Source organism: Falco rusticolus, chromosome 15 (genome assembly GCF_015220075.1).
Source record: "Falco rusticolus isolate bFalRus1 chromosome 15, bFalRus1.pri, whole genome shotgun sequence".
NCBI classification, from domain to species: domain Eukaryota; kingdom Metazoa; phylum Chordata; class Aves; order Falconiformes; family Falconidae; genus Falco; species Falco rusticolus.
In genome coordinates, this window is record NC_051201.1 from 20,207,828 (window position 1) to 20,220,377 (window position 12,550).

Consider the following 12,550-nt stretch of genomic DNA (forward strand, 5'->3'; position numbering starts at 1 on the left):
CACGCGCCCCGCCGCCTGCCCGGCATGCACCGCGCGGGGGGCGGGGCCGCGCCCGCCCCTTGCCTCCGCTCCGCGCGGCGCCATGGAGCGGTCGGCGGTGCTGCGCGTCAAGCGGAAGCGCGGCGGGACGGAGCCGGCCGAGACGCTGCTGCTCGCCTGCAAACGGCTGCGCACGGAGCGCGGCGGTGCCCAGCCGGTGGAGAGGAGCCTCTTCAAGCTGGTGGCGACCGTGTCCTCCAAGGTGCTGGGCCGCTGCGGGCAGGGGCCGGTGTAGGCCGGGGCGGGCCGGGGCGGAACCGGTCAGGCGGGCAGCTGCGGGCCGGGGCTGGTGTCGGTCAGGCGGGCCGCGGCGGTTGGATCCTGCCGGGTCAGTTCTTTATACAGCTGAAGGGGCGTTTGAAAGCAGCACGCGCTCTCTGGGTTGACAGTGTAGCTCTACGCCGTTTTTTTCGGCATCCCTCGTGGCTGCGCTGCTCTGGCTGGTAGCCCGGACAGCAGCATCTGGCAGCCGGCCTGTTCTGGTGGCCAGGGGCAAGCAGCACTCCCTCCCCTGCTGCAGGAGCACACCGGCACTTGGAGCAAGGTAGCACAGAGCGACCACCGTGACGAGCTGTGTCCAGCACTGACTTGTCTGTACAGATTGTTCTCCACCTACTGCCTGCAGAACAGTCGATAAATGAAGCCTGAATTTCTGCTGTTTGAGGTGCTAAATCTCAGCCCTAAAAGGCTTCCACTGTACAGCCTTTTATATCAAATAAAACAGGTGTCTTGGGAACTGGTCTTTACAGAGACTGTAAGGGGTATTATGCCTTAAATTTAGGACTATTGCAGTCTTCCAAAGGTATGTGTTTGGAGGGTTATTCTGTACCACAAAGCATATTCTTTGAAAATCAAACTGGAAGTCTTACAATTTACAAACACCTTACACTTTCCCTCCCCCCCCCCCCCTTATCGAGAGAATGTTGATAGTTGTGTTGCTTAAAGCAGTAGTAAAAATTACTTTAATGTTAGGAACATTGGTACTGCAGTCCTCAAATAGGAGACACCTATAGTAGTAGTTATTAGTCACTTCAAGGAAGTAGTATGACTTACTGTGTTGATGACATAATTATATTCTTCTTCAATTTCGTTCCTCTACCCAGAATGAACCAGTTCAGAAATACATTCAAGAAGCAATCACTCGAAACAAAGCTCAAAGTCTGCGACCTTCTTTAGGAAGCACTCAGCGAATCATTCAGGACCTCCGTTCTTCCAAGCAAGCAAAAAGGAAGGAAAACCGTTATCGTGTAATAGCCAGCAATCGACCTAACTGTACTGAAACAGTTGCACCTGTCATAAATGGCGAGACATCAATTGATGGTGACAGATCAGACTCTGAAGCGACAGAAGATGCTTCGCAGGAGGAGAACAGTGCTGTTCATAAGAGTTCGGACTGCTGTGGAAAATTCCAGTTGTTTGATATTGTACAAGAGGAGGAGGTGGTAGGAGAGTCCAGTGTAACTGCTGCAAACCCACAGGTCAGCAAACGAACTTAGGTATGCTTGAAGTGCTTTGGTATCACTGTTGACTGGTACATGTGGGCAGACTGACTGCTGTGGAAGGTTTTTTTGCATTGTAAGTATTCCACTGTTTAACAGGAGCTTTAACTGAATATTTGCAAGTCAGAATATTGTACAGGGAGTAACTTTCATGGGGATCTTGAAGTGCTAACATTGAGACAGACAGCTGTGTGGAGCTGACTGCTACAGGAAGGGCTTGTACCACCTTTCCCTGCCCCCCCCGCCTGTACCCTGTTCTGATGTATAAATTCTCATGTTCATCTGTCAGGTGGACCTCTTGAGATTTTTTTTTTATTAACTTCTGGCTACCTAGAAAACAAAAAATTTAATTCAGTGTCTTCTCATCTACCCAGATGCCTCGGAATGTCACTTGTAGGCAAGATTCACTCAAGCGAAAGACTTCTGAGCCTCCTTATAATTCCAATATAAGGTTTCATTGTATATTTTGTTTTTAGCAGAACTCTAGGTGTTTGACAGGTTGCTTAAGCCCCTATATCCTGTTTTCATTGGTATTATGAGTTAGGTATGTTTTCAGTTGGAGGAGTATTTGTCTGATAGCTAGCGTGGTTTTAAGTATGCAGAAGTTCTGCCTTCTGTGTAGGGTTGCCCTGTATACAGTGTTAAGAAGATTTTGTATTAGAAACTCATAACCATATGGAAAAGAAGGTAAGAGGGCTGTGTACACTTTCTTTAGTAGTTCCTTCTGTGCATGCAAGTGCATGTGAATGCTTTACTTACACAGCCCATAACAGCTCTGAGGAAAACTTGCTTAGCGTTAAAAAATATGCCTGGATGAGCAAGAGCCCAGCCTGCTGTCATCCTTCAGCGTTTCTTACAGGTTATTTCAGGGCTTTGCCATCAGACTTTAGTACGAGCTCTTGCTTTCTATTAAGCAAGTAGTTCAAACAGGCATTTGAGATCCGTTAGTTAATTGTTGTCTATCACACTGCTGATTAGAAAACCAAAAATGAAACTGAGGTAGCATCAGAATTTTCAACTTTTTTAGAGCTAACAGTAAGGGTTGAAAGAAGTAAGCTTTCTTTTTCATTCTATACGTATTTAGACATGAATGAAAGGCTGGTCTGTAGCTGTTCCTCAGAATTACTTAAGTAGTTCAGGAGACACCACTGTGGATTGGACAAGGTAAGTCTGAAAAGCACTAGCAGAGAAAAACTGGCAACAAAAATCTGCCTGTGTAGACCTTTCAAGTAAAGGTCACATTGCAAGTAATTTATTAGGAAGGAGAAACTATGAAAAAATTTCTTCCGTGTTAATGTTTAAGCGAGGATATGAAAAGCCTATTTGTAAGGCCTGTCAGCCTTTTGCTGTTAATCTGCGCCATTTTCATTGCACACTTCGTGTACTGCAGTCTGCTTGCATAGTATCTGTGCTGCTGTATGCACATCTTTCCTGCAGTGCTGCAAGTGTACTGCTCTGCAAAGCACTAGCTGTCTAAAAACTTGTTTTTTCAACCAACATGTCATCTGAAACAGATGAACAGTTCTATGGGATTAGTCATATCCCCTCCAGTACCTTCTAATGAACTTGTCCCAGAAGTTTTCTCCTATTATCTGAAACAAGGTATGGATGAATAGTACTACAGTAACTGGAAAATTCTTTGGTGTCTCTGTTCTAGATTGCTAATGTTCTAAATATCAGCATTCTAGTAGAAAAGTGTTTTGGTTTAAGATTTCAGAATGTCATCCGTAACTAGCTGTTGGCTACTGTTTACAAAGAAAACTGTTGGCTGTAACAGAAGACTTTGTGTACACGGCTTCAGTGGAAATATGCATATTTTTTTTTTATTTTTTCTCAGAAGACTGATCCAGATGTGATTCTTTGCAATGCAGTAGAGATGATCCGTGAGCGTTTAAATCTTTCTGAAGATCGTAAAAAAGAACATCACGAGAAAGAAGATGAGTATGTTTATGACATCTACTGCATGGAAACATCAGCCCCTGGTTGGATCCAAAATATTCTTTCTGTACAGCCCTATAGAGAAGACTATGAACTGGTAAGGATGTGGGAAAACAGGCCTTCCTTAAATAGCAAGGTCACAAATGAACATGCTTAAAGTCCTATCATTAAAAGTTGCCATGCCAAGAAAGATGCTTTGAGACACTACACATACGGTCAGTGACTTTTGTGTTGGGCTTTTTGTAACTGCCAGAACCTGTTCCTGCAGGTTACTGTTGATTCAAGCAAATGATGGTGTAACAATGAAAAGTGAAGGGATAGTGCTCAGGTACTCAAAAGAATTTGTCTGGCTTCAAATTGCAAAATCAATTCTGAATGCAAATGTTCATTACTTAAGTAATTCATGTCTCATTTGTGATTAGGAGGCAGCGATTAAAATGTAGTTTTAAATATGGTTGAGTGAAAAAACAAACAAGGGGAGGGGACAACTTTTCCAGTGTTTGAGGACTTTATTACAAAAAAATATCTCTTATTAAGATTAGAGTTGTCTTTCAGTGACTGTGGAGTTAAGATGTTAAATGTAAGCTTTAGTCTTTTATCATATAGATACTGTGATCAATAGATTCGCCTATCGGGAACCTGAAGCTACTCTTTTCTTTTCGTTGATCTATTACATTACTGCTGAAGTGAGTAGGATTAATTTAGACATTAACTTTAGCATTTAAATGGTGAAGTGGAACATGTCAATGCATGACTTAACTGATTTTTCATGTAAAGCAGATTGCTATGTTATGGCGAATATACTGACAAATTTTTCTGCAGCATGCTTCATTGCAACTGCAGAATTACTTATGTGTGCAGTAGATAAGTATCTCTGGGCTCTTTATGATCTGTATAGTATTGCATAGGTGGATGAAAAACTGGTTAATGCCGCGTGTCTGTATTTATAGTGAATGGTATGTTGTGTGTTGACATGCAGGTAGACGATGAGCATGTTCCAGGGGAAGTGTATGAAGACGAAGATGATGAAAATGATGAAAATAACTGGCGTAATGATTATCCTGATGAAGATGAATTCTTACCTGAGGAAGATGGTGATGGAGAAAAAGGTATGCCTGTCGTAAACACTGTTTGCTTTCATGCTGTGCATATAAATCCCATCCTTTTTACATACTATCTCTAAAAAAGCAACTAACGGAGCACTGCTGGGGTAGTATTCTGCTCGTATAACTGGTTAAATTTGTTTTGAGAAGGATCATCTTTCTTGGCACTACAAAGGACCTATCTTAGTGTTTCTGCAAAGTCAGAATTAAGAACTCCACGCTGCTGCAGTTGCAAAGGATTGCTTGCTTTTAGAACGATAGATGACTTGGTTCCACATTCTTGTGGAACCCTGCCTCAGCTTTTTTAACTCCCCAACCAGGTATTTAATTCCAAACCTCACCTAATACAGACATGGTTCAGACTTTGTGCTTGTTAGTTACTCAAGAATCTTAAAATAGTCTGATTAATAGTTTAAAAAGAAGAGATAATCTACAAGTGTTGATGCTCTTTCTTCAGAGTCTGAAGAGAGCTTCAGTGACGAGGACCAATGTTACAGGAGAAGAACATGGAACAAATATCGACAGGAGGTTCTACAGGAATTTGGATATGATGACATCCAGGATCTGGATTCTGACTAACAGCCCTTTTCTTGAAGATGAAATGCATAACAAAGAAGAAATTCTACTGTTGCAGTAGAACTGAAAATCCAGACAGCTGCTGATGGCTGTTCTTAAGCATGTTGAACAAAAAACCCCAACCCTAAACACCAAAAACCACCAAACCACAAAACAATCCTGGAAAACCACTTTCCAGTAAAAGCTATGCGCATTGGGACAGTAGGAAACTAATCTTTACGTGGATGAGCTTTAAGCTAAATTTTTTGCCTGTCTGGCTTTCTAAGTTGGTGACTAGCATGGTTCACCATAATGCTTACTGACTGGGCTTGAGCATTAGATACGAGACTGGGATTCCAGTAAATGCTAAAAGCTTTTACTATCTGAGCTGCCAACTTCAGCTGGTAGGTATTAAACAGATGGGTGTTAATATGGCCACTTGACAACACAATTTTTTTTGTTCTAAGCAAAAGATAATACATGCTTTAAAAGATTTTTCTGCCTGTTCTGTGATGCTGAAGTTCTGAAGGATTTCCCCCCGCCCCCCCCCCCGCCCCCCCCCAGTGCTGCATGCCCAAGCACTTGTACCTGGACTATTCTGTATGGAGGTACTGTTGGCAGCAGCCCTTTGGTCCTGACTTACGTGTCAGGTTCCACAAGAAGATCAGCATGTCTGCTGTGACGGCAGGTGGAAGTCATGGAAAAAGGGACTCTGTCCTAGTGCTTTCTACTGTATTTGTTCTTAAGTTACTTTCAAGTAATTTGTTTCAAGTTACTTTCTTTAGAATTGTTTGAGCATATGAAATGCCTTGTTCCTGTCCATTTTATTGTGGGATCTCTCCCCAATAATTTTACTATTGGAGTAGAACAATGTATGTGCATTTAACTTGTAAATAAAGAATTTTTGACTAAGTTTTCTCTACTCATTTAAAGATCATAGGAGTTGGTTCAGGTGAAGCCATGGCAGCATTTTAACTTGCATTCATGCATCTTTAAAACAGCTTAATCTTACCTGTTTGGACACACAAAGTATTTCAACACTCCTACTTGAGTCTGTAAAAAAAAAAAACAAAACCAAAAACAAAAAAAAACCCAACCAAAAACCAAACTAATAGAGTATTAGATGAGCATATTTCATGAGCTGTAGGTTGCAGTAGTGACTTTATGTCAGTCAGTTCTGGCTGGTGGTGCCAAGGCACTGGAGGCAAAATATTTTTTTCCTTTGTTTCACAGAAGGGTTAATAGGGCCGTTGACCTATGCCACAACCCTACCCCGTTAAAAGCTATGCTTGCCCACTGGACAGAGGTCTCAACTTGGACACCGAATTCCTTCTGATCATATGCTAGATTAAAAAGCTGTATTATAATAACTAAATGCTAGTTTTCATTAAATACAGAAAAGACCCTACATGTTTACCTGCCAACTATGTGCAATATTCCCTAGCTAGAATTTAACTATCTTAAATCCACATGCTGCTTCATAAAGGTAGCCCGAGACTCCATTTTGTTAGTCTTCACAATTGACTACCATTTGCCATTTTCTGTAGCTTTTTTTTTTTTTTTTTTTAAGATAACCGTGGTCAGGGAGTCGGTGCAAGAATCCAAATATTCTCCATATTATTCAGGTGGCTGACGCAAGTGTGGTGCAGCGCGCATTGCTTCAGCCGACACCTTGTGACTGCAAGATCTGCTGCACACAAGGAGAAACTCAGGTCAACTGAGATAAACACCCTGAATGAAGATAAAAATTCGAGGTATGTTTTTGAAATGTATCTCACTTCATTAGCCAAACGGTCTGGCTTCATGTTACCTTTTGCCGCACCAAGATTCAGTATCAGTGTCCTGATGTTAGGCTTACAGCTTTGAAATTACAGCTACTGCTAATTAGCATCAGTCTTGATTGCAATACTTTCTATTGCTGTTTTCCTATTTTCTCTCCCTGCTACTTAGCTTTCAAGATATAGTTGCTGCCACAGAACTTCTGCTATAGAAGAAAAAAGGTGGTTTGTTCTGTGAGGTTTTGGATGGTCATTTTCTAGTGGACAGCACTGAAATCTAGAAAGGAAATTTTCTGACTGCTGAGGTAACACTGCTAATGTGTGTTCCCTGAAACAGTTCAGAAACAAACGCCTACAAGCTTCAAACTGAACATTTTAATTCTGGAAGTTTCATAAAGCCTATCAGGAGTTGACCAAGTACTAACAAGCTAACAGGAAAGAATCATCATCATATATTTTTTTATGGCATCTTTAGTGCCAGGGTGCTGCTTTGATTAAATCCTTGCCACAGTCAGATACCCCATTTCCACACAGTGTATAGAATAAAATACTTTCAAGGGAGAAAGGTTGGCTCAGTCTTTAAATAATGTAGCACAACTTTATTAATTTTTCTGCTAATAATGACAAATTAGGTAGTTTGTTGTGACCAGTTGTCCTCTGATAGCACAGCAAATCATTTCATGCAAACATCCATCAGAATTAAGCTGGAAATGACTTTTGGTCTTTTGAGTCAGTGTGGTTTTCAGTCTAACTTAAAAATGCATTACTTCACCACCTGGTTCTGCAGAAATCTAGTTTGATCCATTAGCTCTTACCATTTTAATACCAATTCTGAAGAAGGAACAGTATTGACGCATAGCACGTGGGGCCTGAAATGAATAGGTAATCATTATCCAAGGAAAATGCCCTGAAAATATGCCACAGTTTAGGAGGGTGACACAAGGACACTATCTATGTGGGAATCCAACAGCAAGTAAGTACATTTTCAGTGTTTCTGAAAGACCACTGGAAACAGTTTTCCCATTTTTTCCAGTTCCATCTCTTCCCTTATGTTGTCGTAATCGCTTTATCCTCCCTCCTGTTTCTTGTAATGGCTTTGAAATTTTAGTTGGATTTGGTTTCTAACTTCTTTTCTTCATCTGTGTCCATCTCCGTTAAAACACAGTAACAGAGCAGCTGCATGTTTCGTGTGACTGCACCTGCATAGGAAATTGGAAGATAAATCAGAAGAACAGTCATTTATCTCAACTCTTAATCACACAACATGTATCTCACTAATGAAAGTTAGTTATCAAGAATGTTGCCTAACTTCTCTTAAGGGGAAGCAAACAATAAAAGCTAATACAAAAAGTGTCTTCCACTCATTTTTTTTTAAACAGATGTTTAGAACTGTTCTTTTGATAGCCTAAGGTGGTTTTCTTCTTAGGCACCCTGCCAAGTAACTGAAGTAAAATATTTTTTCTCTATAATTAAGAGTGTAAAATTGGCAGAATAAAAAAAATTAAGACAAACAGCGCACAGGAAAGTGAACAGGTTACTGAGTATTTACATATTCACTAGCTACTGCAGTACCACATCCTGTAGCATTCTAAGATTACACCATAAACCTTAAACTTTATGCTATAAACAAACTATGTGGTTTTCTTACATAGTAACAATGACAACTGCTGGAGAAAAATTTATAATTTAACTGCAGCAATTCAACAGAAGGAAAAATTCCATCTGTGACTGACATAAAAGCTACGTATCTTCAAATGACTGAATCCACAGACAGTTAGCTTGCATTACCAAGAATGTCCAGTCCTTTTACAGTCATCAACCTTGCTTATGAAAAAGACTTTTCATATGCCTCATTGAGAAAAAACACATAAAAATGTATAAAATGTATAAGAACTACAAGACAAAGCCTGTAGGAAGTGGATGGTCTTTTAAACACACAGTAAAAAAAATCTGGGTGTAAACACATATATAAAACCAGTACACCTCTTTAATGGGTCTGGCTGGGATGCAGTTATTTCCACAGCAGTCCATCTGGTGCTGCGTTCTGGGTTTGCAGCTCAAACAGTGTTGGTAACACACCGATGTTTTGGCTACAGTGTTTGCACAGTATCAGGGTTGCGGTTTTGTTTGGTTTTTTTTTTACCTCCCACTCTGCTGTCCCTGGTCCCTGCAATCAGCAGGATGGGGATGGGCAGAAAGTTCGGACAGGACATGGCCAGAACACCTGACCCAAACTAGGCAAAGGGGTATTTCATGCCATATAATAAAAACAGGTAGAGGAAGAAATGCATGTGGGAGCGTGTCTTCAAAGGTGGCTGTTGCTTGGAGACACTGGCTGCACAGTGGTGTGCTTGTGGGAAGTGGTCACTGATGGCCTTTGCAGCAGCAGGGTTTTCCGCCCCTCTCTCCTTTACTTATTAAACTGTCTTTATCTTGACCAACAACTCTTCTCACCTTTGTTCTTCCTATTCTCTCCCTCATCCTGCTAGGGGGTGCAAGTGGCTCTGTGGGTACTGTACTGCTGCCTGGGGACGGCTGACCACAGCCCTTTTCATCAACTGAGATTCACTTACTCAATTTTCCTAACAGCATCTCCATCTACAAAGAAACTTACCTAAAATTTTGTTGATAAACCGAGGTCTCCTTGATGCAGGCAAATAGACTCCCAAGAAAAAGACTGGAATTCCAGATAAAGCAATGGCAATTCCAATCAAGGAATTTATAGTGTCACTATAGAGTGGCACTACCACCAGAAATACTGTGCATATGCAGAATATTATTGGGAAAGCCACACTCAGCTGGAGACAGAAAATCAGAACAGAATGTTATTGAAATATTTGTTGTCTACAGTTACAAACATTCTGGTGAGTTACAGACTTGGCCCACTCAAGCCCACTTTGTGAAATTACCTGCTCTTCCTCTTATACATCTGAGTATTTAGAACCATAAACAAATTGCAGAATAATTCTTGAATAGAACGGCTGCTAAAAACTACAAAAGTAATCAAGTATGGTAACTCTGCTGCGTTGAAAGAACTGTACAGTAGCATGAATCCAGTATAACTCAGGAAACAATGTGGTTTTTTGTGTAGAGTTATCTATTTAAAGTATGAGAACATGATAAAACGATCAGATACTGCACTGAAACACCATCAGAGCTAAATGTGATCCATACTGACAGAATTAATTAACTTAAGCATTCCTAACTAGAGATTTCTAATCCAAGAGAAAAGGCTAACTACTATGTAGCTTATTGAGACATTCTCCAGCTGATGGAGAGGAGAGACACTGATTGAGCTAACGTACAATAAAAGAGTGTATTATTACAGCAATCACTTACTCTTATCTAGCAGACAAGCTAGATTTAATGGTACAACATAAAATGGAAGCCATGTTTTATGTCCTTATCAACTAGTAATCTTCAGACATAGCTTTATGGTCCAGATTTTAGGCAGCACTTTTACATTATGTGGAAGACAAGGATTTTAAACACTTCTGTAATAAGTAAATATTACCTTAAGGGGCCTGGGTCGATCTGGTTCCTTCCAACGTAGATATAATTGCCCAGCAATAGACAGACCAACAAAAAACCAGTAACTGAAACTGAAATAATTAATAAGCTTGAAGACATCTTCCACAGCCAGGTAAATAAGGGTCATAGCACACTGTCAGAAAAGAAGAAGAGTGAGATGAACAACAGAAGTTTGAAACTTACTGGGTTTGCTGCTTTTTGCCTTAAAGTTACACCTTATATCCTTGGTGTCTGGCATAATTTTATGCCTCAAAGAGTAACTCTCTCAGAAACCACCTCGATGACGGTAAATCGGAAGTTCTCTCATGTGATTTTTTAATACATATAGTCACATCTGAACAGCTGAAAAGCAGTAATAACTTACATTGAAAAGCAGTGCTGGCACAGGTGTGAACCTCCTTATATGGATCATAGACAACAGGTCAGGAAGGTGACCTTCTCGAGATCCTACAAAAAATAGCCTGGGGGGGGGGGGGGAAAAGTCAGAAAACAGATGTTGAGGCCATAGGTGAGACAGAATGTATTACAGAAAATCAAAGAAAAATGCCAGTCAAAATAAGTATTTACACCACTTTTTGGTTTTTGGGTTTTTTTAAACACACTTTATTTTACACCACAATTTCCATCCTTTGAACAGGAACATGGATTCAACCCTTCTTGTAAAGATGTACTGTACAACAACCATTAAAAGCTATATAAGCTTTTAGGAACATGCTGTTAATGGCAATTTTTGAAAAAAAAACAACAATCCTACAGGTATAATAGAAAACATCTACAGTAATGGAAATAAATTTCTATTGTTTCAAAATATTCTAAAAGCTAGCACTGAAAACATTCTAGCTCGTAGCAGAATAGTTTTCGATGCCAACCGGAAGAGCTGCCAACCAGGTGTCTAAAAAGGTCACTGGACCACATACTCAAAGAACACACAGACACATCATTTTATTATCAGCTGCAACTTGTTCTATATAGACTACTTCACCAGACCATGTCCATATCTGTTCTCAGAGGCACTGCACATACATTCAATGGATAGGAAAGATCTTCAAATGCCTGAGTAAATCCATTTAAAACTTTCACTGTTCACATCCCTAATCAGTGCTCAGAGGAAAGCTTCTGTACTGTATATACTTCTATACTATCCTAAGCTTTTGGACTGCAGCTTAATAGCAGTAGCAACTTGTAAAACTTTTTACTTGGAAAAAACCTTAATTATACTGATTTTAAAAAGTCAGTAAGTTTCAAGTACATGCATTTGAAAACAAGAACTTGCTAGAACTATTTTATCAAGTAAAATGGAAGATAGCTCAATCCAAATAATCAGAAGGCCTGAGGACTCACCATACACACAACATTCATTTGATCTGTAATTGTACTCTGCATACAGCTAGGAGCACTTTGGGGAAGTAAGGCAGTGTTCAGGGTGCATGTACACACACACAGAGTTTATTTAGGTTTTTATTGTGATTATTCATTCTAGGTTCAGTTACGGAAGTATTTTTGCCATTCTCATAATAAATGAGTGTAACAGTAGTATGTAAAATTACTTATGGATATTTATCAAACAGAAAGCAATGCGCTACCTTGATGATGCTAGAATTGAAGCATTAAGTCCACCAAAACAAGAAAAGGCTACAGCAATGGGAATTGTCCAGCTGAAGATACCAAATACCTGGTCAGCAAATGTCTGATGAAAGGGAGAAGAAAAAGGAAACATGAAAATATCTAAAACAAAGCATACATAAAACAATGACATCACAGCTTTTGTACTAAGTTTGTATGGAAAAATGGTCATATAGTAAGGACAATCCATAATGCAGCACAAAAACACACAGCTTTTTTCTTTATTTATGGCTTCTAAATAAGCACAAGCTTCTTTAACCAAGCACCTGAACTCACATTTTCTGCTCACAAAGGAAAACAAAATGTTTTTAGAATTATCTTGCCAATCCTAATATATTTTATTATCTAACTGAACTACAGAACTCAAGTGGAACACAGTGACTAGAAAATAAAGGAAAAAAATATTAATTATCCAAAAAGAGAACTGCCATATTGCAGATGATAAACATAGCCACCATCACACTCACTGTTTATGTACACTATT

At 40.0% G+C, this 12,550-nt stretch overlaps 2 protein-coding genes across 9 annotated transcripts in view; one reads left to right on the forward strand and one right to left on the reverse strand.

The window, feature by feature from the left end:
- Positions 1–53: 53 nt before the first annotated feature.
- Positions 54–6,046, forward strand: SLC7A6OS (solute carrier family 7 member 6 opposite strand). 3 transcript variants are annotated; one of them, XM_037409428.1, is made up of 5 exons: positions 54–241; positions 1,143–1,517; positions 3,376–3,573; positions 4,456–4,585; positions 5,037–6,046. In XM_037409428.1, the coding sequence occupies exons 1-5, from the start codon at positions 83–85 to the stop codon at positions 5,156–5,158; spliced, it is 984 nt and encodes a 327-aa protein (XP_037265325.1). In that variant the 5' UTR covers positions 54–82; the 3' UTR covers positions 5,159–6,046. The 3 variants fall into 3 exon arrangements, with proteins under 3 accessions (XP_037265325.1, XP_037265326.1, XP_037265327.1); XM_037409429.1 differs by having other exon boundaries at positions 3,379–3,573; XM_037409430.1 differs by lacking the exon at positions 54–241 and adding an exon at positions 311–703.
- The window catches only part of SLC7A6 (solute carrier family 7 member 6), a 31,925-nt gene continuing 24,967 nt past the window's right edge, over positions 5,593–12,550 (reverse strand). For all 6 annotated transcript variants that reach the window (XM_037409427.1, XM_037409421.1, XM_037409425.1 and 3 more), the window contains 5 exons: positions 12,027–12,130; positions 10,808–10,904; positions 10,427–10,576; positions 9,527–9,710; positions 5,593–8,111 (listed from right to left, as the gene is read on the reverse strand). In XM_037409427.1, coding sequence (XP_037265324.1) covers positions 8,017–8,111; positions 9,527–9,710; positions 10,427–10,576; positions 10,808–10,904; positions 12,027–12,130 — 630 coding nt within the window. In that variant the 3' untranslated portion in view covers positions 5,593–8,016. The remainder of the gene's footprint in view (positions 8,112–9,526; positions 9,711–10,426; positions 10,577–10,807; positions 10,905–12,026; positions 12,131–12,550) is intronic.

Bases quoted from the DNA above. Each gene is read 5' to 3' on its own strand.
- SLC7A6OS (XM_037409428.1), top strand. From the start codon at position 83: ATGGAGCGGTCGGCGGTGCTGCGCGTCAAGCGGAAGCGCGGCGGGACG. The intron at 242-1,142 runs GTGCTGGGCCGC...TCCTCTACCCAG, and splicing joins TGGCGACCGTGTCCTCCAAG to AATGAACCAGTTCAGAAATA. The intron at 4,586-5,036 runs GTATGCCTGTCG...CTCTTTCTTCAG, and splicing joins AGATGGTGATGGAGAAAAAG to AGTCTGAAGAGAGCTTCAGT.